The sequence below is a fragment of the Pygocentrus nattereri genome, chromosome 10 (genome assembly GCF_015220715.1).
Source record: "Pygocentrus nattereri isolate fPygNat1 chromosome 10, fPygNat1.pri, whole genome shotgun sequence".
Taxonomy (NCBI): Eukaryota; Metazoa; Chordata; class Actinopteri; order Characiformes; family Serrasalmidae; genus Pygocentrus; species Pygocentrus nattereri.
The window spans coordinates 9,808,796-9,835,000 of NC_051220.1; the positions used below are offsets into that span (position 1 = coordinate 9,808,796).

General features: G+C 38.6%; 1 protein-coding gene across 1 annotated transcript in view; it reads left to right on the forward strand.

The window, feature by feature from the left end:
• Positions 1-8,475: 8,475 nt before the first annotated feature.
• The window catches only part of slc18a2 (solute carrier family 18 member 2), a 39,858-nt gene continuing 22,128 nt past the window's right edge, over positions 8,476-26,205 (forward strand). The window contains exons 1-7 of the mRNA XM_037541797.1: positions 8,476-8,608; positions 17,089-17,425; positions 19,922-19,980; positions 20,914-20,997; positions 22,900-22,992; positions 24,140-24,229; positions 24,330-24,373. Of these exons, the coding sequence (XP_037397694.1) occupies positions 8,476-8,608; positions 17,089-17,425; positions 19,922-19,980; positions 20,914-20,997; positions 22,900-22,992; positions 24,140-24,229; positions 24,330-24,373 (840 nt within the window). The remainder of the gene's footprint in view (positions 8,609-17,088; positions 17,426-19,921; positions 19,981-20,913; positions 20,998-22,899; positions 22,993-24,139; positions 24,230-24,329; positions 24,374-26,205) is intronic.

Here is a 26,205-nt window from a genome sequence, read left to right on the forward strand (position 1 = left end):
GGGGGCCAACAGCGACCTGCTATCCTCTTGCTATCTGAGACCTTTCTGCTGCCCAGTGTAAACAGAATGTGAATTAATCTGACAAAATGCATGAAGCGGCTGCATGTAAACAGACTCATTATTGCTTTTTTTGCAGTGCGACTATTTATGTCTTAAAGAATTCAGCATTAGGCGGTATGTTGTGCAGTATTATATTGAGTCATAATGAAAGTTATATTTCTCAATTCAAGCTCTCTCAAAGTTTTTCATTCTCAAACAGTAAAAGCACTACTTAACAGAGAATATTGCTGAATACTGTTTATTTCATAACATCTGGGACACTTTGCTGCAACAAATTCTGCCAAAACATCTGCATAATTCAGTGGCTGAGATGTAAACAGAGTCATTCTGAGTGGATTGATGTGAAATGTGATGTGAAAGTCATTGTAAAGAAACTTGTTTATTTTCAAAAACCACCAGTGAACCCACATGTGTCATTTGACTTTTCATATGTAGCGTTGATGATGGTAAAACAGTGGCTAATCTGAAAAAATAAGTTTGCTTTCGGGGCTATTTTGCCGCACAGCACGAACATTTCCACCATGAGACCGAAATCTTCTCAAATCTATCGTAAAACTATGTCTCAAACATCAGTGCCTCAGACATATTCATAGCCATTTCATGTAGTAGCTTTGTGTTCGATTCCTATCACCACCACTGTGAACAATTCTGACTCTAAGTTTCTCCACAATGAACCATTTTACACCACACCACCCTGAATGACTGTTGTTTAACCATTTATTTATGCAGAGTTTTGTTTTCAAATCAGTGAAATCCCTGTTAGCAACTTTAATTCTAGGCTTATTCAGCTCTTATTCAGTTATGACCTTAACCCTTTCATGTCCAGTAACTGAGTAAAAACTTTCTCTGATATTCTAAAGAGATTAAATGAAGTGTTACTTGAACATTATCTGAACATCTGAGAGTTTTTTTGTCACATGTAGTTGTCTGACCAAAAGACTGCAAACAATGTAATGAACTGAACCTCTCTTTTTGGCCACTTGGTTTGATTGGTATGAAATTTCTGCCTGTTTGTGCTCAGAGAACAAACTGACCAAAGACAGTTGAAAAGTCCAGATATGGACATCAAAGGGTAAAGGCTTATTATTCAGTATCTGCTATGAAACAAATGTGCAAGTTCTGTAGTTACGAAAAGTAAGGAACTGAACTGTGGACCCTCATACAGACCATTAGACCGGCTTTACATGGTGAAACTTTCATGCAACTAGTTGCATGTTGCAAGTTTCCTGCAACATCATTTTGACATTACACAGAACAATTAAAAAATAGCAAAGCTGCTGGGAAATGATGTTGCATGCAACTTTGTGAACTGATCCATGTAAAGGTCAAGTTGCATGTTGTGAGCTGCCTGCAACATCATTTCCCTGCAACTTGGCATTCACACCAAGCAGTTCGCAACACATTCAGTTGCTCCAATAGCAGCTCTTATTTTTGTAGACCGTACTGTTTTCAATATAAAGTCATAGAGAGGGTGTAATTTTTTTGTAAAAATTAATATTATTTTTACAATTTTGTAATTATTGTAGATTTGAGTTTTTATTAGATACATGTAGGTAGCTATTGAAAATGAATGAGTAAGTAGCCATTATGATTATTTCCTACCTGATGTCTTTCTTTGTCCAAGGGGTGCAACAAGCTCATCGAGAGGCTCATGCCAGTGTCCTTTTCTGTTATAATTTTCATTCAAATGAATCTGAGATCTGTGTAAAATTAGGGGGTGTCAAGAGAGCATTACTGGTCTTTTGATTTGCTCTTACATGAAACTTTTTTCACAAAGTTGAGATGCTTGCAACAGAGTTTTAAATTTGTAGCACAGTTTATGCAACTCAAAAGCAGTTTTTTCAATTAGGTTTCAACCAACTAAATTTGCATGAAAGTTTAAAGCCGTGTAAAGCCAGTCTTAGAGTTTGAGGGCTTAAGTGTCGCTGACACAAATTGTTTGGGAAAAGAGTCCATTCTGAAGCAGCCTGGCTGTCATTATAGATCTGCTTTTACAGGCTTGATTACTGTTCCAAAATGATCCAGGTTTCATCATTAATAGATGCAGCTGTTTCCGAATCAGGCCGATGCACTATAACATAGATTTACAGGAAGATGTTAGAGAAGAAAGTAAATCATTTTTCTCTTGCTCTTTCTTTGTCTGAGTCTTTAGTGAAGGTAATTAGCCCTTATCAAGGATGTGTTTACAACAGTATCAATGTAAAGAACCTTATAGAGGATTATAAAGGAGGATGAATTTATTGAATTTCATACAAAATGAAGTTGTAGGAAAAGCTGAAATAAACTATGCTTAAAGGTTCTCTGTGTGTTGTATATGGTTCTATATAGAACCTTTTTTAAATGGTTCTATATAGCATCAAAACATTTTTTTTGTATTTTTTTTTTTTTTGTAAAATGTTTCTATTGTGTCCGAGCTTGAAATTGTAACAACAGCAGGACCCTTATTAGTGCTATAGAGAACCATATACAACATCTGGAATGTCATGGGTTTAATGATGAAACACCTCTGCTATTGAAATTGTTGTATAAGGTTCTATATAGCACCAAAAAGTGTTCTTCTATTGTTGCAAGCTTGAAATAATAACAATAGCAGAACCCTTTTGGTGCCATAGAGAACCATATACAACACATTCTCCAAATCTTAAGAATCTTAATCTGATGAACTATTTCACCATGCAAAGAAGCATTTAAGCATAAGAACCATTGTCTTTTCTAAAGAAGCCTTAAAGAACCACCTTTTTAAAGTGTGTAGTTCAGTGTGTCGTTCTTATTTGGCCAGTTTCCCAGACCCAGAGCCTAAGCTTAGATGCCATGGGTTTAATGGTGAAACACCTTTGGTATTGCAATTTAGTCCCTTATACAGATGTCCAGGTAACTGGCCTATGAAGTTTTTTGACATTTCACAGATGTTTGCTTATGTTGGATGTAGCAGGTGGTTGGATAGTATGAATGTAATTTAATATGCAGTTCTGTGATGTACATAATGAGTACTGGGCCAAGAACTCAAACCTTTCCCGCTGTCTCCCATTGGCCTTAGAAAGCTTAACCTGCAAAAGAACTCAAAAGGTATTGTGTTTAAGTTTATTAGTGACTTTTAAATCTGTAGGGGTTTAAATCTGTAGGGGTTCACAAACTCACCTCTGCCCCAAATTGGATGTTTCTATGTCTGTTTCTGAATCTTTGGGATGATCCAGTGCAGAAATACAGTTCAAACATTTTGTGAGTCTGTAGAGTCACCCTTTCCATTCCATCTTATCACGGGGTCGGACGTGACTCACATCCGGAGTTATGAGGCTGTGAAGAAGGGCTGAGATACACGCCATCTTCCTCTCACTGTGTGGTACTGGTGGATTTGTGTGTCCGTCTACATTCTGTGTGAAACTGACCAATGGACACTCAGGAAATCACTAAGGACTGACAATCACGCCAGAAACCCTTCGTTCTTCATTCAGTCCACATCAGAGACATTTGTGACATGGTGTGCAGAGAGTTTACAGCTGCTGAAGTTGCTGCAGCGGTTTTGGAAAGTACTGATGAAGATAGGAAACTTATGAGTATGGTGTTATTTAAAGAGCCTTTAAAGAAGAATTTTCGAAGATGTGAACAAATTAAGAGAATGCTTTTAAATCCCAGAGGGTTAATGGGAAGGCCTTCATGAGACAGAAACCAAGTGACATCAAATACATGTATTTATGCTGGACAATGATAGTATGTAGCTTATAATGTGCATGAATCACAAAAATATTATCATTAATAATAATCAATAACATCATCTCCTCCAGTGGACTGTTGTTTTCTGCAAATGCCTTCAACTGATGTCATAAAACCTGAAAATGGACAACATTCAATTAAAGATTGTTTGTTCTCCTGTCTTTGCATTTGCATTAAAGAACATGTACAACTCTGTGTGGTTCCCAAAAGAAGCTTCAGATCATGAACTTATGAACTAGACCTGTTCCAAAGATCTAACACGGTGGGTCGGATCCCTGGACATGGATGAAGCCTAGTCTGGACACAACTGCAATGGCAGTGGTGGTTCCTTAAGTCTACACATGTAAAAAGACCTTGTTTCAAGGGTTATTTAGTAAAAGTAATGGTTCTATTTTGAACCATGGGTTCTATATATAACCATTTCATGCTTTTGGTGCCATATAGAACTATATATTCTGTATCACTCTGAAGAACCATTTCACCATGCAAAGAACTATTTAAGCATGCATTAAAAAAAGACTGTTCTTCAAGGTTCTTTAGTAAAGACAATGGTTCTGTATAGAACCATGCACACTGACAGAACCATTTGCATGCTTAAATAGTTCTTTTGCATGGTGAAACTGTTCTTCAGATTGATGGAGAATGTGTTGTACAGCACCAAAAACGGTTCTGTTATTGTTATGATGTCAAACTTATAACAGTAAATGAATCCTTTTTGGTGCTACACAGAACCATATACAACACATTCTCCATGCAAAGAACAGTTTATGCATACAAATGGTTCTGCAAGTATTATTGGTTCCATATACAACCATTGTCTTTACTAAAGACCCCCTTTTTTAAGGTATAACGGGCTATATAGAACCATATGTAGTACCAAAAAGGGTTCTGCTATTGTTAAAATATCAGGCTTGTAACAATAAAAGAACCCTTTTAGTGCTATATAGAACTGTTTTCAAAAAGGTTCTGCTTGGAACCATATACAACACATTCTTCATTTGTCTGAAGAACCATATAATCATGCAAATGGTTCTATATGGAACCCATGGCACTAAATAGAAACCTTTACCCTTTTTGGTGCTATATAGAACCCTTTTCAAAAATGTTTATATAGAACCATCTACAGCACATTCTCCATCAATCTGAAGAACCATTTCACCATGCAAAGAACCATTTAAGCATGCAAATAGGCTATGGTTCTGTACAGGACTATATATAGGACCATATCTTTTCTAAAGAACACTTGAGGAACCATCTATTTAAAGTGTGTATGTTCTCCAAAACTGATGTAAAACACTTTTTCTGAAGATCATGCTAAGTTGGGGTCATGAGTGTGAGATTAGGATTGTAACTGAACTCTAAACAGGGACGTCATGGTGACACATGAATTTTGGGCTGATATTTTTATGTGCATGACTATTGATGTTGATGCTGATACATTTACGAAATATTTACGACAATATCCACAATATGCTCGGAAAATACATATTGTGACAATTTGTGATGGATTTTATCATGATAACAATAAATATTGTTGAATTGCCCAGTTCTAGTGTCTATATCTAGTGTCTGCACCTGTGTAACTGCTGACCCTAACTTTGGTTAGTATAGTGCAGTGGGTAACACCTCTACCTTTTATGCTGTAGACTGCGTTCAATTCCCTGTCTAGGCAAGCACCCTACACTATAACAATCAGAGTCCTTGGGCAAGACTCCTAACACTACCATCGTATACTTGTGTAATAGAATCAAATTTTAAGTCACTCTGGATAAGAGCGTCTGCCAAATGCCACAAATATATGTGTCCAATACATCATAATTGTACTGTCCCTTTCTCTGGGAGGATGGGTGGTCTTCCCCCTCCCTGACTCAGTACGATGCCGGCCAACATGTAAGTATTTAGGTGCTGTAACTAGAAGGTGACAAAGAACTTATAAATGGGGTGAATGGAGAACAATTGCAGAGCAGACAACAGCTGCAGACAAGGTCAGTCTTTTCGTGGTCCGTCCAAAGGGGCACAAAAGCAAAACACACACTGGGTACCAAAGAAGTCTTTTATTAGCTGTAGGTAGGCAGCTGTTCAGACGCTAACAATACACAACGCCAGCAATGCTGCTAGTTTACATGCTCTCCTGCTAAGTCATAACTTGTCAGAGGCCTGCTGGGAAAAGACCATTAGCACCATTTGATGGTTTTGCTTTCTAATGGGAATTGGCACAATTAGAGACCACCTTTAGATCTATATTTCAAACACATTGCAGTCCATGCTGAAATACTTTAAACACTAAAATGTTAAACAAACATAAAACACAAGAGCTAATCTCTGGAGCAGGAGTCCAAGCTGACAACAACCTCCCCGTTGTCTCCCACCGCATATACGGTGCTGCGCTGGTCCCCAATGCTTGACCTTGCAGGTGGTGGGCCCACATGGTCTCCCCACATTGCCCTTTTGGGTCATGTTACATGGGCTGTCTAGCCACCAGGTGCTCCCCAAGAACACTATCACCAGGCCTGGCTCCTGGAGACCCTACCATGATCATAGCTCTGAGCTCTGAAGATCCCTAGACCACACAAGCCCTTCTGCCGCATAAAGGCCCTGATCTAGGAAGGGTGAAGTTTAAGTATCTTGGGGTCTTGTTCACGAGTGATGGGAAGAGGGATCGTGAGATCAGCTGCAGGCTGGAACAGGCGGCAGCAGTAATGTGGTTGCTGGATGGGATTGTAGGTCATAAGTCAAAGCTCTCTGTTCACCGGTTGGTCTATATACCAACCCTCACCTACGGTCATGAGCTTTGGGTATTGACTGAAAGAACAAGGTTGCAAAGTGCGGAAGTGAGCTTTCTTTGCAGGGCGGGGGGCTACACTCTACCTGGCAGGGTGAAGAACTCGGTCATCTGGGAAGAACTCAAAGTAGAGCCACTATTCCTCCATACTGAGAGGAGGCAGTTGAGGTGGTTCAGGCATCTGATGAGGCTGACCCCTGGCCAACTCCCTTTGGGGGTTTACCAGGCACAAATCTCCAAGTTGCCCTAGGAGCAGCTCCGAACTACACACAACTGAACAAATATAATAACAAATATAAATGAATGCATTTTAAAAATATATTTAACAAATATATTTTGGGCCATTTTCATACATTGGAAAAATACATTTAATTAGTACATTTGGAACATATTTTTTCCCATATGGGTAAGAATAGCTCAGCCAGTTTGCATTAAAGTCCCTGTATCTGCTGAATGATAAGCCTTAGTATGTAATAAGACTGAGATTTTAAGAGGTTAAAAGTATTTTTAATAACACAGTCCTAATATATGCACAGGAGATGATTGTTTTCTTTGCCTCCCCAGTAAAATCACAGAGGTCTAAACACTTTAAAAGTTCTAGCTATGCTCACGCATTTTAGGCACAAGCTTATCTCTAAAACTGTCTTACATTTTTTGGACATCTGGTTCCTATCACCACCACTGGGGACAATTCTGGCTCTGTAAGTTTTTTTACAGTTCTAACAAAAATGGTTCTTCAAAGGTTCTTTAGTAAAGAAAATGGTTCTATGTAGATCTGTATAGAACCCTGAACACTCACAGGACCCTTTGCATGAATGCATCATTAAATGGTTCCTCAGAGTGATGGAGAATGTGCTCTAGGTGGTTCTGTATCAAATCTTTTTGAAAAGGGTTATACATATATAGCACCAAAAGGGGTTCTTCCATTGTTATGATGTCAAGCCTGTAGCAATAGTAGAATGCATTTTGGAGCTATATAGAACTTTTTTTTATTATTACAGTGATCAGGTACCATTAACAACACATTCTCCATCAATCTGATGAACGCTGTGCGTGTCCGTGGTTCCACACAGAACCATTGTCTTCACTCAAAAACCCTTGAAGAAACATCTTAAGTGCGTAGAATGAAGCACTTCACACCAAACCTCTCTGAATGTCTCTGTTTACATCCCACTCATTCCTGTGCACTGTGTGGGGGACTGTACGGCTCTTGGCTGCTGCAGATATGGATGCTGGACGCTAGATGTCGCCATTGTAAAGGTGTGCGCAGTGCGCAGGAGGAGCGCACCTGTTGAAGCGTGTAAGATATTACAGTTTGTTTTACTGCTTTTTCCCCATTTTATTTGCTTTGGATGTTGATTACGAACCAGCTCTGAATGCCAGATACATGATTTCTCTCTTTTTCTGGTCACTGGTCACCTTTTCAATGGACTTCGCACGTAATATCACTTCAACAAGTTGTTTAGCTGATTAGAACTATTTAAGGGACTTTTATCATAAGATGACGCAACACGATTGCCAAACAGATGCAAACCCAAAACAAAAGCAGCGCCTCGGGACAATATCGGTCTATTCATTTGAATACGATTTGCATAAGCGGGGAGGCGTGGCCTGTGGAGTGACGTCACGGAGCGGGCAGGTAAGTGCAAACCCATCCCTCGCTATAAATGTCCATCTGAGGTCAGACCGCAAGCCATCTGTGGGTCTGACTCGCCGAACGTGAGGGGTCTGCAGGAAAGGGTCTCCTCATCATCCAGACATAGTTCTTAGAGAGCTTTGCTTACTTTGTCTGCACACCCACCCAAGCCTGTGCGCGCGCTGGATGGCCATGGCTTGGTGAAGCGTCTCCAGACTGGCCGTGCCCGCCGCTGTGTCCGTGCGCCAGGCTCTCCGCTCGCGCAGCTGCGTCTCTCGCGCTGAAGATGGGATTATTTGACGCCTTCCGAGATGTGGGTGTGCTGGCGTGGCTGAGAGAGGGCCGGCAGTCCCGCAGACTCATCCTGCTCATCGTCTTCATCGCCCTCCTGCTGGACAACATGCTGCTGACGGTGGTGGGTGAGTGGTGGGCTTTTCTCACTCAGAAGCTCTGATCCCCCCCCCCCCCCCGGCAGATGTTCTCAGTGGTGCGTCAGTCCGTCACAGATCAACTGGTGCTGCCCAGGGGTCTCTGATTTCTGCTGGACCCCAGATACTTATTTCCAGCTTACACACTTAAAGAAGGTTTTCTTTAGGAAAAGGTTCTATTTAGAACCATGAATTCTAAACAGAACAATCTGCATGCTTATATGGTTCGTCAGATTGATTGGCAATGCGCTGTATGTGGTTCTATACAGAACCTTTTGCTTGTTTTATTGTCACAAGCTTGGCGTCACAACAACAGCAGAACACTTGTTGGTGCTATATAGAACTATGTGCAACATATTCTCAGGTTCTCTCAATCTGAAGAACCATTTCACCATAAAGAGAACCATTTAAGCATGGTTAAAAAAGATGGCTCTTCAAGAGCTCTTCTTCTAGTAAAGACAGTGGTTCCACATAGAACCATGAACACCTAGTGAAATGTTTTTTTGTTCACAATGTTATTCATGGTTCTTTACAGAACATGTTTGAAAATGAATCTATATAGCACTATAAAAGGGTTCTATTATTATAAGCTTGACATCGAAACAATTGCAGAACCCTTTTTGATGTTATATAGAACCATTTTCAAAAAGGTTCTGTGCAGAAGCATACACAGTGTGAAAAACATTTGCACCATCCATTGGTTCACTTTAGCATGAACTAGTTCTACACTCTTAAAGAAGATGGTTCTTCAAGGGTTCTTTAGTGAAAGGTTTAGGAGCATGAATTCTATATAGAACCCTTTGCATGCTTGTATGGTTCTTCAGACTGATAGGGAATGAGTTGTGAACAGTTCTATATAGAACCTTTTTGAAAATGGTTCTATATAGCACTATAAAAGGGTTCTTTTATTGTTAAAAGCTTGACATCGTAACAATAGCAGAACCCTTTTTGGTGCTATATAGAACCATATACAACACATTCTTCATCATTCTAAAGAACCACTTCACCACACAAAGAGCCGTTTAAGCATGAAATGGTTCTACACACTTTAAGAAAGTGGTTCTTCAAAGGTTCTTTAGTAAAGGCAAATGTTCTGTTGAAATTTAGAACTGTTTGCATGGTGAAACGGTTCGTCAGCTTGAAGGAGAATGATGGAGAACTTTTTCGAAAATGGTTCTACATAGCACTATGTACCTTCATATCTACAGATGGTTATTCAAGGGTTCTATAGAAAGGGAATAGTTCTGCTTAGAACCATGAGTTCTGTGCAGAACCAGTGGTATGCTTAAATCATTCTTTGCATGGTCAACTAGTTCTTCAAATTGATGGTGAATGTGTTTATGTGGTTCTATTCGGAACCTGTTTGAAAATGCTTCTGTATTGCACCAAAAAGGTTCTTTTACTGTTACCAGCTTGACATTGTAACAATAGCAAAACCCATTTTGGTGCTATACAGAACCAATTTCAAAAAGGTTAAATATAGAACCCTTGTCTTTACTAAAGAAACCTTGAAGAACGACCTTTCTTAATGCATGTTTCAGTGGTTCGTTGCATGATGAGATGGTTCTTCAGACCTCAGACTAGACAATGCATTGTATATGGTTCTATGTAGCACCAAATTTTTTTACAAAGGACGGTTCTGCTATTGCTACAACAGAACAATATACAGTACATTCTCCATCAGTCTGAGGAATCAGTTCACAATGCAGGTAACCATTTAATTATAATATGGTTCTATACAGAACTCATGGTGCTTACTAGAACCTTAACTAAAGAACCCATAAAGGCCCCTTTTTAAGTGTGTAGCCTAAATGGGGCATGTAACGTGTTAAACCAATCGCAGTGACCACCACTGTTCACGTCTGAGCCTTAACAGCTGATTATTTGCTGGTTGTAGAGCTCGACATCAATGAAACGCATGGCAAAGATCATGAAACACAGCCACAAGCTGCTCGATCTATCAGCAGTCTATTCAGCACTTTCTGTTAAGCTGGATATAAAACAATGTTCTTTAGCTCTATAGCTGTGTTCTACAGCTCTAGTTTACCTCATTAGTCTCCTGGTTCTGCTTATGAATTCATCTGCCCCTCAGTTCTGCTCAGAGAGGCCCAATTATCTTCAACAAAAAGATACATAACACCTATATTTATTATAGTTAATGCATAAACTTAAGTCATAAAAACAGGCAAAACACGCAACAGGTCTCAGACGTTCTTTAAACAGCACGACTGAAATAACTGGCCTGTTTTCTCCGCCTTAAGGCTCCAGACTGCTTTAAATTTGCTACATTTAAAACTGCCCTAAAGCCATTTCAGAGAATGATTGTGCGCACTAGCGTCATAAAAAAGAAAAACAATTACGGGTGTTAGCGGAAAAAAAAGGAAATGAATTGGTGCCTGGTGAAAAGTGGTTAAGAGTTACACCAGTTAAAACAAATAGTGAAAATGCAAAAGAAAAAAAGGAAAAGGTGGAGATAAAGAGAGGAAAACGTTGAGGGGTGGTAGAGAAAGGATGACAGAAAAATGACTGAGAGAAGAAAAACAACTGGGGATGTTAGTGAAGAGAGAAAAAGGACCGGAGAGGTTAAAACTGAGGGAAAAAAAACGAAACCCAATTGGATAAAAAGGAAAAACAATCAGTGTTTGATGAACAGTAAAAAATCAGCAGTTAAAGTGAAGAGTCAAAAAATAACGACAATTTAAACAAGAAAAATGAATATGGTGGATGTACAGACAACAAAGGAAAACAACTGTGAGTGTTGGTAAGAAAAAAAAAACAAAAAAACAGAAAAACAATTAAGAAAAATAACTTGTATTATGATAGTAAGGAGTATATATATATATATATATATATATATATATATATATATTTATATATATATATAAAATTACAACAACCTTATCCAAAAAGGTTGGGGCGCTGTGCAAATCATTTAAACTATATTTAACTCAAAATAGTACAAAGACAACAGATCAAATATTGCAACTGAGAATTTTTATTGTTCACAGTTAGAAATAAAGGATCTATGCAGGTACAGATTTAGTTCGTCAAGGTACAAACGATGTAAATGTTCCCTCAAAGGTACAACAGTGGTTTGAAGGTCATATTTGTATCTTTTCATAATCTAATGGTTTCAATCAGAGCAATAAAATAAAAAGCCTGGTGACGAGACGGGGTGTGTGGAGTCGATACAACTTAGAAAATATAATTTCAATATATTATGATACAATTATGTTCCCTGACTAAAGGTACTGAGATGTACCCTTGAAGGTCCCACTCAAGTGACAGGCTAGTACCTTTTTTACTGAGAGTGTATTTGGAAAAATATATGCCCATTTTGATTTTGATGTCAGCAACACGTTCCAAAAAAGTTTTGAAGTGCAACAAAAAAAAAAAAAGTAACAAAAGGGTAGTAAAGTTGTGGAATGCTAAAAAAACACCAGTTGGCTGATTACCAACAGGTCAGTAACACGACTGGGTATCAAAGAACGTCTCAGAGAGGCTGAGTCTTTCAAAAGCAAAGATGAGGAGAGGTTCACAGCTCTGTGTAACACTGCACAGGCAAATAGTGCAACAATTCAAGAATAACATCTGGAAATGAAAGTAAATGAGAAAATGGCTGAGTAACGTGAAAACGATTGTAGTGTCTGATAAAAACTGAAGAGAAAAAAAAAATGATACTGAAAACGATAACACCCCATGTCCTCATTGCGAAGAATAGCTTGGTTGTTTCTTGGATTACTAACAGGATTCCTTTGGATAATCTCAAATAAAGACTTGGTTTGTTTATTTTTAAAGAAAATACATGGATTTCATTTTTTGCACTAAAATAAACAAAAGCGATGTGTTACGGTGTTTCCATCTCTAACCGGAAGTGCCTCGACTGTGGGTTTTGTTGTCTTAGCTAGCATCGCCGATTGTCATTGACATTTTAACGTTTTGTTGCTTGTATGAACGGACAGATACACTATACTGCCAAAAGTATTCGCTTGTCTGCCTTCATAGGCATATGAACTTGAGTGACATCCCATTCTTAATCCATAGGGTTTAATATGATGTCGGCCCACCCTTTGCAGCTATAAGAGCTTCAACTCTTCTGGGAAGGCTTTCCACAAGGTTTAGGAGTGTGTTTATGGGAATCTTCCAGAAGTGCATTTGTGAGGTCAGACACTGATGTTGGATGAGAAGGCCTGGCTCGCAGTCTCCGGTCTAATTCATCCCAAAGGTGTTCTATCGGGTTGAGGTCAGGACTCTGTGCAGGCCAGTCAAGTTCTTCCACACCAAACTCGCTCATCCATGTCTTTATAGACCTTGCTTTGTGCACTGGTGTGCAGTCATGTTGGAACAGGAAGGGGCCATCCCCAAACTGTTCCCACAAAGTTGTGAACATGGAATTGTCCAAAATCTCTTGGTGCTGAAGCATTAAGAGTTCCTTTCACTGGAAGTAAGGGGCCGAGCCCAACTCCTGAAAAACAACCCCACACCATAATCCCCCCTCCACCAAACTTTACACTTGGCACAATGCAGTCAGACAAGCACCATTCCCCTGGCAACCGCCAAACCCAGAGTCACCCATCGGATTGCCAGATGGAGAAGCGTGATTTGTCACTCCAGAGAACACGTCTCCACTGCTCTAGAGTCCAGTGGCAGCACTTTACACCACTGCATTCAACGCTTTGCATTGCGGTTGGTGATGTAAGGCTTTGATGCAGCTGCTCGGCCATAGAAACCCATTCCATGAAGCTTTCTATACTGTTCTTGAGCTAATCTGATGGCCACATGAAGTTTGGAGGTCTGTAGTCATTGACTCTGCAGAAAGTTGGTGACCTCTATCGTTCTGAATCGCTTCCACTGTTGTTATAATACCACTGACAGTTGACTGTGGAATATTTAGCAGCGAGGAAATTTCTCGACTGGATTTGTTGCCCATGTAGCATCCTATCACGGTACCACGCTGGAATTCACTGAGCTCCTGAGAGCGACCCATTCTTTCACTAATGTCTGTAGAAGCAGTCTGCAGGCCTAGGGGCTTGGTTTTATACACCTGTGGCCATGGAAGTGATAGGAACACCTGCATTCAATGATGTGGGTGGGTGAGTGAGTACTGTTGGCAATATAGGGTATGTGGTCAGAGGTTGAGATTATGATGAATAAGCCACTGATGTTTTTAATCCTATTTCATGAGAAGAAATGTTAGCTAGGTTAATTTAATTAGCCATGCTACGTTTCTTCCTTCCATAATCGCTCACTAATCCAAACAGAGTCAGTGTGTTTACACATCAAAACCTGTTACATGTTGAACACTTGCAGCATGTACTGTCCACCAGCTCTGAATGTCCATGCTTTGGCACTTCTGTCAGATATTCTGAGAAGATAAGGTGATAAGGCTAATGTGAAAAGTGGCTAATGGCTCATACAAATGAACAGTGTAAATCTTATTTGTGTTGAAATTATTAGGGACCAATGAACACTTAAGAGTCTACTCTTAAGAAAAGATGGCCCTTCAAAGGTTCTTTAGTGAAGGGAATGATTCTGTTTAGAACCATGAGCTCTAGAACCATCATGCTTAAATGGTTGTTTGCATGGCGAAATGGATTGATGGAGAATGTGTTGTGTATGGTTCTGTATAGCACCAAAAAAGGGTTCTTCTGTTGTTACAAGCTTAACATAACAATTTTTGGTGCTATACAGAACCATTTTCAACTATACACTCCCAAGGGTTCTCTGTGAAAGAAAATGGTTCTATGTAGAACCATGAACACTTAAAGATCCCTTCGCGTGATCAAAGGGTTCTTTCCATTGTGAAATGGTGCTGTGCTGTAGACGGTTCTATATGCAACCTTTTTTTTAAAAAAAGGGTTCTATATAGCACCCAAAAGCGTTGTTCTATTGTTACAACATCAAGCTTATTACTATGGAAGAACACTTCTGGGTGCTATGTAGAACCCTTTTCAAAAAGGTTCTACATAGAACCATTTACCGCACATTCACCATCAATCTGAAGAACTCTTACATGATGCAAAGAACCTTTTAATCATGAAAAGTGTCCTGTAAGATTTTGCATTTTCTTTACTAAAGAACCCTTAAAGAACCATCCTTTTAAGCGTGTACAGCACATACACCATGCAAAGAACCAATTAAGCATGAAATAGGACTATAGAGCCATTCCCCTAAATAAAGAGCCATTGAAGAACTATCTTTTTTAAGATTTTAGGCATGAAAATAAGAGCATGAGTCTATCAGCTGTCTATATGAGTATATCAGGTAACTTAGGACTTTTTTAAAGAACACAGAATAGTACAGTGTGCCAGTGAAGTGTTTGCTGGAGACCAAACATCACTCAGAACCTTGTGTCTAACTGTAAATACTGATAGTCCTCTACTTGGACCAGTGCCTCTATAACGGTGTCGTTTAGGGGTCCTCCATATTCATGTGCACCTTTTCCACAAAGAGTTTACCTAGAGGTCAGGTGAGATGGCACAGTGGTCAGTCTAATACACATACAGTAGTGTGCAGCAGTCAGAGACCACCCTTTCATCTACTGTACTTGATATTAAGTACATGTGATTCATTTTCAGAGTCAGCAAAAAGGAACAGGTTTTAGTGTTCTGTAAAATATAACAGTGTTTGCTTGTAATACAGCTTCCATTCTTTGTCTATAAATCTCTCAGTGGTGCAAAACCAGCATATTAATATCATGTTGCAGCGATGTGAGCCGAGCAGAACTCTCAGATCATTAGGATGTGGTCCGTAAGTCCTGCAGAAGGTGAAGACTAAACATGGAGAGGCAGCGTTTGGCTACTATGCTGCTCTTAAATGGACCCAGTTGACAACATTAGAAGAGCCATGACACTGGACACTTTAAATCAGGCCTGGAAACGTTCCTGTGTTACAGCACTTTATTATCCCACTGTAATTTTATTAGATTTTTAATGATCCTACTCTAACTAGTTTAGTTAGTTTCATGTTTAGTTGATTGATTTTGTCTTTAAATCTATTTAATCATATTTAATCCTGTTTGCAATTCTATTCTCCTTTACTTTTTAAATGACTGCATTTTCTCATTTGTAAAGCATTTTCAATGATAGCAGTGTGTGAAAGGTACTGCATCAATAAACTTGCCTTGCCTTTTCAGTAGACTCGCGTTCAGTTTTATCCAAACAAATCTCCAAGAATAGTTTCTCAGGACCCAGTGATGTTGACGTCTGAACACCAGCAGCTTCTTCCTTTGTTATGTACGTCTTGGTCTTCTCAGCATGGTGCTTGGGATTGTTATCTCGCTGTAGAATAAATTTATTTCCTATCAAAACATTTTTCTTAGGGCACTGCATGATGTATTAACGTTTCAAGCAAGAGTGGTGCTGGACTTTATCCTCTCAAAGCTGAAAGCTTTAAGTGCTATTTTTCTAATGGGGGCAGTTTTGGTGTCTACCAGCTCCTCCAGGTGGTTGTTAGGAGTTCCATTTTCTCCATAGCTTGAATGCCAGTTTTGGAATGTGATATTATATTTGGTGTTGTATTTAGTAATTGAGCCTTCAGTGTAATTGTCTGGTAAATATAATGTCGCTGACCATTTTTGTCTATTTTTATTTTTCAACCTCATTTTAACACACCTTTTACATTGTGGGAAATTTTTTTAGTGAATGGACCTATAGAAATGGTCCAAAATCACTTGGAATAAAATGGCTTTACTTTGACTTACATTGAAAGTTTGGCATGTTTTTGCCTTCTCCTGTAAAGTTACTATTTTGGAGATACTTGTTTTTCAGTGACGGCATGTTTTCTGATTATGTTTTCTGCTTATTTCTGACAAGCTAGCAACAAATGAATGAAGTGTACTTAATTACTATTTTGAAGGGGTCATATATAGGACTGAATCTGATCTGAATGAATGGTGATAGGAATACATTTACATTTATGGCATCCAGAGCAACTTACAATTTGATTGTTTTACACAGGTAGGCGAAGGTGGTGTTAGGAGTCTTGCCCAAGGACTCTTATTGGTACAGTGTAGGGTGCTTACCCAGGCAGGGGATTGAACCCCAGTCTACAGCGTAGAAGGCAGACTACACTACACTAACCACACTAACCAACCACACCGAGGTTAGATGATCTCTAATAAGCTACTCTTCCAGCCCCTCCACATGATATTACCCATGAGAGTATTTAGAGCCTCATAACATTACCTGATTTAATTAGCTAGTCAATATTTCTCCTTCCCAGATCACATAATCACTGTGATCTGAGAAATATCAGATAATCCAAGAACCAACATTTGCAAATTCAGAGCTGAATTCCTCTTATCAACAGGTTATAAGCTCCAACACCAAGAGATACTCAGAACATTAGAACCTGCATTTGGACATTAGAACCTGCTAATCATGTTAACACTTGCATTCTAACAGAGCTTCACACATCTAAAGCATCGCTCTCTCTCTCTCTCTCTCTCTCTCTCTCTCTCTCTCTAACAGTGCCTATCATCCCCAGCTACCTGTACACAGTGGACGACGAGGCGGCTGCTGCGGTGAGGAATCACTCCATCTCCTCTAACTCTCCCTCTGGCACCTTCCAGACCATCGTGTCTTTGTATGATAACTCCACACGCCTCACCAACCTCAGCCCTCAGGTTGGTACCCCTACTGTGACCCCTGCGCTGACCCCAACCCCCACTCCGACCCCCAATACCTCCAACTGTCGCAAAGCAGATGATCAGCTCTTGAATGAGAACGTGAAGGTGGGGCTCCTGTTCGCCTCAAAAGCCACTGTCCAGCTCATCACCAACCCCTTCATAGGACCCCTCACCAACAGGTAATCAACCCCCTGAAACCTAGAGTTACCATTATTATCAGTCCTGTATTAAAATACGATAATAATGAAATATAAGAGAATGAGAGAAAAAAGTAATAAAACTGTTTGTATATATTTGCTCATATGCTATACATATATATATATACTAAAAATGTTTTTAAAAATTTTATATTTACCTAAATGTGCACATATATGTCAGTATAATGAACAATATGTACACATGTAGGTAAAATGTGTCATATATAAAATGACCTGAAGGTTTTACTATAATAAAAGGCTGAATTCTGGTAGGTTTACTTTTGTACAGTGCAGAGCCTGAAGCTATTAACAAAACTAAACCACTCATCTAAAGACTTTACACTCAAATTAGTCTCACATTAATCAATTTGTGACCATCTCTGGTGTCTAGCACCAACGCTGAGGCACTGACCCTTGACCTTTATGACAGCTCATAGCTCGGATTAGCTGATTTACTGCTGCTGTGTGAATTATATCAGAGCTTGTTATTTGGAATCTGGCCACTTCCTATTTCTGTTGTTAAATAAAAAACATGACTGCGCAATGCTAGAAGGCCCTGGTGAGTTCTCAATGAATCGCCATGTAAGGAGCTGAATAATTAGTTTCTAATCACTTTTCGGGAAACTTCCTTTAATTTTGGAAATTATATGGATGCATTTCACAAAAAAACATAGAAAGCTAACTGTATATTTCTTTGTCATTTGTAATGTCTGCAGCAAACGGGTTTTGGCCAGTAGGATACTAACATTACTGCTACTGAATGCTGAGTGCTTAGCATTACTGCTACTGAGTGCTGATTGATTGACATTACTGCTACTGAGTGCTGATTGGTTGACATTACTGCTACTGATTGCTGATTGATTAACATTACTGGTTAGCATTACTGCTACTGAGTGCTGATTGGTTGACATTACTGCTACTGATTGCTGATTGATTAACATTACTGGTTAGCATTACTGCTACTGAGTGCTGATTGGTTAACATTACTGCTACTATGTATTGATTTGTTGGCATTAATACTACTGCGTGCGGATTGGTTAGCATTACTGCTACTAAGTGTTCTTTGGTTGGCAAGCAAAGTAGCTAATTGGCTGAATAAAGCAGTTTATGCTCACTGATGTCATGAATGTATGCCAGTATCAAGCCCTATACCTGGAGTTCAGCTGTGCTGGTCTGTGTTTAGGAAATTAATGCATTCTTCTGTATAAAAATGCATTTACAAGTTGTGATTTACTCAAATGACCAATATTAAGCCATTCGTTTTTGGACTCGCTCAGGAGCGCCCTCTAGAGTTTGACTAACCCGGATGATGTTACGGAGTGGCAGTTCTCCTACTTACACATTCTCTACTTATATTGATTTTTCACCTCTTGTTCTTTCACTCTGTCGCTTCATCCTCTCACTTCCTGGCAATGACATCCTGATGTCCTGTCAGAGGCCTCCTGTAATATAACATATAATATAATATGTAGTTTTTTATGTTCAATAAGTATTAATGCGTTACAATACAGTACATACAGTTATGATGGCAGAATATTTACTTTGTTACTGATATGATACAAAGTCCAGTATCACATTCTGGGATTCCAAAACAACCACATATATCATTCAACACATATATATATATATATATATATATATATATATATATATATATATATATATATATATATATATATATATAAATCTATATGTATATACACAGTCTACTCAGCCTAAAAAGTCCTTGATGTGGTAATATGCAATTTAATTGGTTTTATAAATAAATATTTGAATGAAACATGAAAAAAAAACAGAACAAACTGTCCAGGCAACACTTTTACCCTCTATTTGCTTTATGTACACTACAAATACACAATGACATCAGCAAAGCTGAAAGAGTTCATCTCTTAACTTGACTAAAAACACCTAATGGGGGTGATTTACTAATAATAAGCACATTTTCAGACATCAGCAGAGCTGTTACTGTGTCCTGCAACACAGAACGAATGCTAATTCTACCATACAGTTAATGCTAATGCTAACATCAGAGCTGATGCTAATTCTAACCCAGAGCTAATGGTAATAACATCCACAGATGGTAACCATCGCTGGCTCAGAATGGTTGTATTTTATTGTATTTAGCTAAATGTAACACAAGTTAACACAGTTTAATTACAATAACCAGCATCATCCTTCACACACTGACTGATCAGCTTTCCACAGGCAGTTATGCACAGATGTCAGCTCCAGTGCTGCAGACGTTCCGTCTGTTCAGGTTCCATTGTTGTGTCTGTGCGAGCGTCAGGATTTCAGGAAACAGTACATCCTGTGCAGTGAAATGTCCAGTTTGATTGATGGTGTTAAATTAAGTGTATTTTACACCGTACGGAGTGAAACAGGGCTTATATGGGCAGCGTTAGTGCTCAGTCAGCACTGCTGAGTTTACTCAGAGCCTAAATAATGAACGTGTTGGTTGATCTTTTCCTGTGTTTGCAGAATAGGCTACCAGATCCCCATGTTCGCTGGGTTCTGCATCATGTTCCTCTCCACCATCAGTGAGTGACTCACACTTCTCTACCTGCTTTTATGATTCAGCATATAAATCTACACGTCAGACATCTAAAAAAACCACTGTTTTAAAAAGCTTTAAGTCATATCAGTTTAGCCTCTTTGATCTTGAAATAGAGTTTATATCATGCAGGTAAATGAACAACATACTGTACACCATTATTAAACAACTGTAATCACTTATTATTTTCGTAATGTTTGTTCAGTAATTCAAAATGATCATCTTGTTAAATGATGAATAATGTTCTGTAATTCTTTATTTATATCGATTTTGTGCCAACTGATTTGTCTTGAGATTTAATCCTTAATTTCAGGGTATTAAACGGCCCATATCATGAAAAAACACATTTAAAAATAGGTTGAAAAAATATGAGACGTTCAGGATTCAAAAGCATTCACTGCCTAGTTTATACCATCCTAAACTGTCTAAAGTTCTGATGTCACAAAAAAACAAACAAACAATACATTTGCGTATGTCCACCTATTTAGTCAACAGCAGTTTATCCCCACCCATTCATGCTGAATTTATAAGCAGTGTTTCGGCTGCTGGACAGCTTTTTGAATGAGGCTCAGTACAGGGCAGCCTATCAAAACAGATGTCATTTACATACACCAGTCTTAAAGGTACAGTAATAACAAGAGACTGTTTAAGTGGTAAAGAGAAAATGGAAAATGGTAAAATTGTAATGTAAAATGTAAAATGAATTCTGCCTTTGGTCCATAAAACCACACAAACATTATAAGTGAATCAATATATAAGAAAATGTGGGATATGGGCCCTTTAATTGTATTATTCACATAATTTTTGATGAAGGTTAAAGCTGATGTTGTTTATATAGCCTGAATATTTAACATCTCTTTATATGCATGTGTGTGTGTGTGTGTGTGTGTGTGTGTGTGTGTTTGTGTGGGTCATTTAGTGTTTGCTTTCTCCTCGAGTTATGCGCTGCTGTTTGTGGCTCGATCACTGCAGGGCGTTGGATCTTCCTGCTCTTCTGTAGCAGGTACCACATATATTATACTATAATTCAGAAAGCCTCAACTGCAAACACCTAAAAAGCTCACTCATTTTGCATACTGGGTTTATGATCACTACAGAATTATTCATAGCAGATATTGAATGATTCATAATAGGCAATGAATGGTTTATAGTGATTGCTGAAGAAATTATTGTAGTGACTGAATAAATTCATAGCAAATGCTGAATAATAAAGAATAGCAATAACTAAATAGTTCAATAGATACTGAATAATTTACAGTAGCTACTGAATAATTCATATTAGATACTGAATGATTTATAGTAGATACTATATAATTCATAGTACTTATTAATTAACTCATTGTAAATACTGAACAATTAGTAGTACTTACTTGATAATGTTTAGTAGATACTGAATAATCTATAGCAAACTCTGAATAATTAATAGTATTTATAGCAAATACTGAATAATTTATAGTAGATACTGAATAATTTATAGCAAATACTAAATAATTCATAGTATATAATGAATAATTCATAGTACGTATTAATTAACTCATTGTAAATACTGAACAATTAGTAGTACTTGATAATGTTTAGTAGATACTGAATAATTTATAGCAAAGACTAAATGATTCATAGTGGATATTGAATAATTTGTAGTAGACAATGAATAATTTATAGCAGATACTAAATAATTCATAGCAGATTCTGAATGATTCATAGTAGATACTAAATAATATATAGTACTTATTAATTAATTCATTGCAAATAATGGATTTGTAGTAATTACTGAACAATGCTTAGTGATCATTGAATGATTCGTAGTAGATTTTGAATAATTTATTGTAGTTTTTGAATAATTTATAGTACTTATTAATTAATTCATTAGACTGAACAATTTATAGTAATTACTAAATATTGTTTAGTAGTCACTGAATAATTCCTAGTAAACACTGAATTATTTATAGCAATTGCTGAATAATTTATTATAGTTACTGAATAATTTGTAGTGCTTACTGAATTGTGTAAAAAAAATTTTTTTGCTATTTTAGTTTCAAACTTTGTTCAGCTCAAATAATTGAATGAACTATGAGGCTAAAGCTGCTAACAAACACTTTAAGTCAATAGTTACCCAAAAGTTTTCTGTCCACTCAAACCACATCCAGCTGTTCACTAATATGGCGCAGGCATGTTGTTTTTGAGGCCACAGTATGAATCACTGCGAACTATAAACATGGACAAAACTCAACAGTGTAACTGAACGCTGTGGGCAACGCTGTTTTAGACAATAGGTGCTGTTCTGAATTCCCTCTGCCCTTTGTGTGCACGCGTGTCAAGCAGGCATACGGATCGCGATGTTTGTTGTTTCTGTTACTAAATGTGTATCTTCACTTAAATGTTTCAAGATTAACAGTTATTTTTGAAAAGAAACAACAGAAATTGTGAATGGAATCGGTAGCGTGAGGCAGAGTTCGGCAGAAGCCCAAGTATTCGGTTACGCCGTAAATGTTCATCGTTCATATAAATGTTCACGTTTATATTTCACATTTATTTACACAAATCAGTGCAAATCAAAGCAATGCTGCACTTTAATGAAGACCTGGATGCAGCAAGCTGAGGGAAGTTTGGGGGATATATTTACAGAAACGATTTGGGTGACTATTGACTTCTAGGGTTTATTAGCAGTGTTAGCTCTTGTGCCCAACTAAAGAAGTAAAATACAGACACAAAACATGTCTTGGCAGCTGGGTTACATCTGAGTTAAGGGAGGAGCTGTGTACATTTTTCACTAAACCATTTCTTTAATAGTGTTTTCAACACTATTACTACAAATCAGCCACTCAAACACTGTGTGTGTGTGTGTGTGTGTGTGTGTGTGTGTGTGTGTGTGTGTGTGTGTGTGTGTGTGTGTGTGTTTGTGTAGGTATGGGGATGCTGGCGAGTGTGTATACAGATGATGAGGAGAGAGGAAATGCTATTGGCATTGCGCTGGGAGGACTTGCTATGGGAGTACTGGGTCTGTACACGTTCACTTCTGTACAGTAATACTGTGTCTACAAATGAGACAAGATTATAAATCACTGTATGTAATAAACAGTGGTGAACCGTGACTTAGAGCTAGGTCTTCATTGTGGTCTATAAAGGTCGACACCTCTACGATAATGCTCATTTCTGCTAGCGCCCCCTATAGGATTCTACTAGTATGTTAGCGCTAAGCTAACAGCAGTGCATATAAACATTTTTGGCTGTTCTAGATTAAACATGAACTTTTGAAGCTTTTGAAAGACAGTATATGTTTTATCTGACAGACATTAACACACACTCCTAATAAGATGGTTCTTCAAGGGTTCCTTACTAAATAAAATGGCTCTATATAGAACCTTGAACACACCAAGAACCCTTTGCGTGATTAAAGGTTTCTTTCGAGAATGTGCTGTAGATGGTTCTATATAGAACCTTTTTGAAAGGGGTTCATAGAAGGAATCTATATTTGGTGCTGTAGAGAACCATATACAACTGCTTCTCCATCGCAAAGAACTTAAGCATGCCAGTGGGTGTTTGAGTGTTCATGGTTGTGTTGTCTTTACTAAAGAACCCTTGCAGAACCACCGTTTTTCAGGGTGCACTTTATCAAGAATGTCGTCTTAAGTTTTAAGTGTGGAAATTGAATCTAATTACACAGCTTGTGAACTGCCTGTAGGTGACGTAGACCATACAGAGGCAACCAAACCTGCATGTGTTGTGACATCACAACCACGATTTCTGGCACTTTGGCACACTACATTTGAGCTTCAAGCCAGAAAAGGTGCATATTAAGGTTTCATTGGCAGAAAGATCAGAAATCGGAATATCAGAAAAATCACAATTAGATATTCGTGCCAAACTGCTCAGCCCTACTAAAAATGATCCAAAACTTACTGCCATGTGTATTTAAGCTCCTTAAAATCATTAGCCCCTCTCTGGAGGCCTAGAAGGCCCATTGTTAAGGTCTATATATACACCAGCTGTATTATACCTGTGTTGCATTGTGATACAGTGGTTTGCTGCTCTGTTAGAGCTGCTCATAAAAGATGAAGTAGCTAAGAGAGACCACAGAAGGACAATAAAAAATGATTAATGTATAACTCACTCTGACACATCGCTTGCGTGTGTGTGTGTCTCAGTGGGTCCTCCATTTGGCAGTGTAATGTACGAGTTCGTGGGGAAAGCAGCTCCATTCCTCATCCTGGCTGTTCTAGCAGTGCTGGATGGAGGTGAGTCTACACTGACACAGCAATAGCCACCATGCTGTAAAGGCTGCAGTGTGTTGCTCAGTTTGTAAACTGCCTTTTTTTTCTTTCTTTCTGTCTTCAGCTCTGCAGCTATTTGTACTTCAGCCTTCAAAAGTTGAGCCAGAGGTGAGTAAAGGCCACCACAGCTACTGTTACTAACAATCAGAATAAGTGGGGGCTCCTGAGAGGTGCAACTGTCCAAGTATTGGCCCTGTCATCGGAAGATCGCGAGCTCGATCCCTGTTGATGAGCCCAAGAGAGCAGTTGTCCTCACTCTCTCTGGGTGGGCAGGTTGACCCCGTCTCCCCCCACTCACTACAATGCTAATCTGTTAGCTGACGTAACTGCCCGTTAGTGTTCTCCTCCAAGCGCATTTAGCTGTCCAATGGCGGCAGTTTGAAGAGATGCGGTGGGTGGAATTGGCTACTAGTAAAGCTACGCTCACATTACCAGGTTTGAAGTGGCACAAATCTGATCTTTTGCCCTAATGTGATTCAGATGTTTTCAAAGCTATGTGATCACAAATCTGATCTGTTCAAATCCGACCTGAGACACTTTCACTTTCATATGTGGTCCTAGATCGGATACGTGGCCGGAATTCATGTGCTTTTTTCCCACTGCGCATGCGCCAGCATTCAGCGTTACCATGGCAGCAGCGCTGAACAGAACTTAAAGCCTGTGATCGGTGGAAAAGCAACACATCTGACCTTTTTTGCCTTTTTTGTGTCAGAGAGATTGGATTTGAGCAAAAATTGGATTTGAGCAACGAGGCTTATAATGTGAACGTGGCCTAAATTGGGGAGAAAGTTGGGGAATGAATGGATAAATCAATAAATGCTGATGGCAGATATTAGGGCTGGGTAATATTACAATATGTATTGCTATCATGGCACATTATGTCACAGCACAATACATGCTTTTCTGAACATATTGTGTATATCTTAGTTACTTGTAGAAACTATTATAATTCATTATAAAGATAGCAAAATTAGTCCTGTTTAACTGGGTGCCAGATATTAATAGATAAAAATCACTGTGTTTACAGTTTCTATGGTGTTCTGTAAAGTGTAGTTGTTTTTTTCTGTGTTCCAGCTGATCAGATGTCTGCAGAAATAAATGTCCTGACATCATGTATCATAAAAATTTCTTCAGTTATCGCCATATTATATTTTTTGTCACATCGTCCAGCTCTAGCAGATATCACTTCTTATTCTCTGAAACTTAAACCTGAAGTATCAGCTGATATTGAGGTTTCTTCTTTGAAAACTGGTGAGGTCTGCTGCACAGTTTTGAGTTGGTGGTTGATTTTGGTGGCGTTCGTACGTGTGGTTTATTGATTGCTGTAGTGAATGTTAGTTGGCTCATTTTGTATCAGTTGTGCTTTATTTCGCAGTAGTGCAGCAGTGAGATTCTGTACTGATGTGTTTGTGTTGCTGTGGATATTTGGGTGGGACTGCTGTTTGTGTTGCAGTGGGTGAGTGAGAGCTGATGGAGGGAACGAGGAGGATGTGAGATATTAATCCGTTTAGATGTTTATTCTTTTGCTTTTCTCTTCCTTCCTTCTCCTTATTCTTCTTCTTTGTCTTCTATTTTATTATTCTTTCTTCTTCTATTTGCTTTTCTTTTCTTCTTCCCTTTTTCCTTCTATTTCTTCCTCTTTTTCTTCTTGTTTTTCATCTGCTTCTTATGTTTTTACTTTACCTTGTCCTTCTTCATCTCTTTCTCTTACCTCTACGTCTTCTTCTTCTTCTTCTTCTTCTTCTTCTTCTTCGTCTTCTTCCTCGTCCTCTAAAGCAGTTTTGAGCTCTCAGTGCTCAGTTACTCTGTAATCTCCTACTGAGATGTTAATAGTGCATCTTTATTCTTTATTGACCAAAACTGCTGCTGACCTGCTGCTTTGTGAGGACCTCAACACAAACAAACACACAAAAGCAGGAGGAGGGCAGCTGACCACAGCC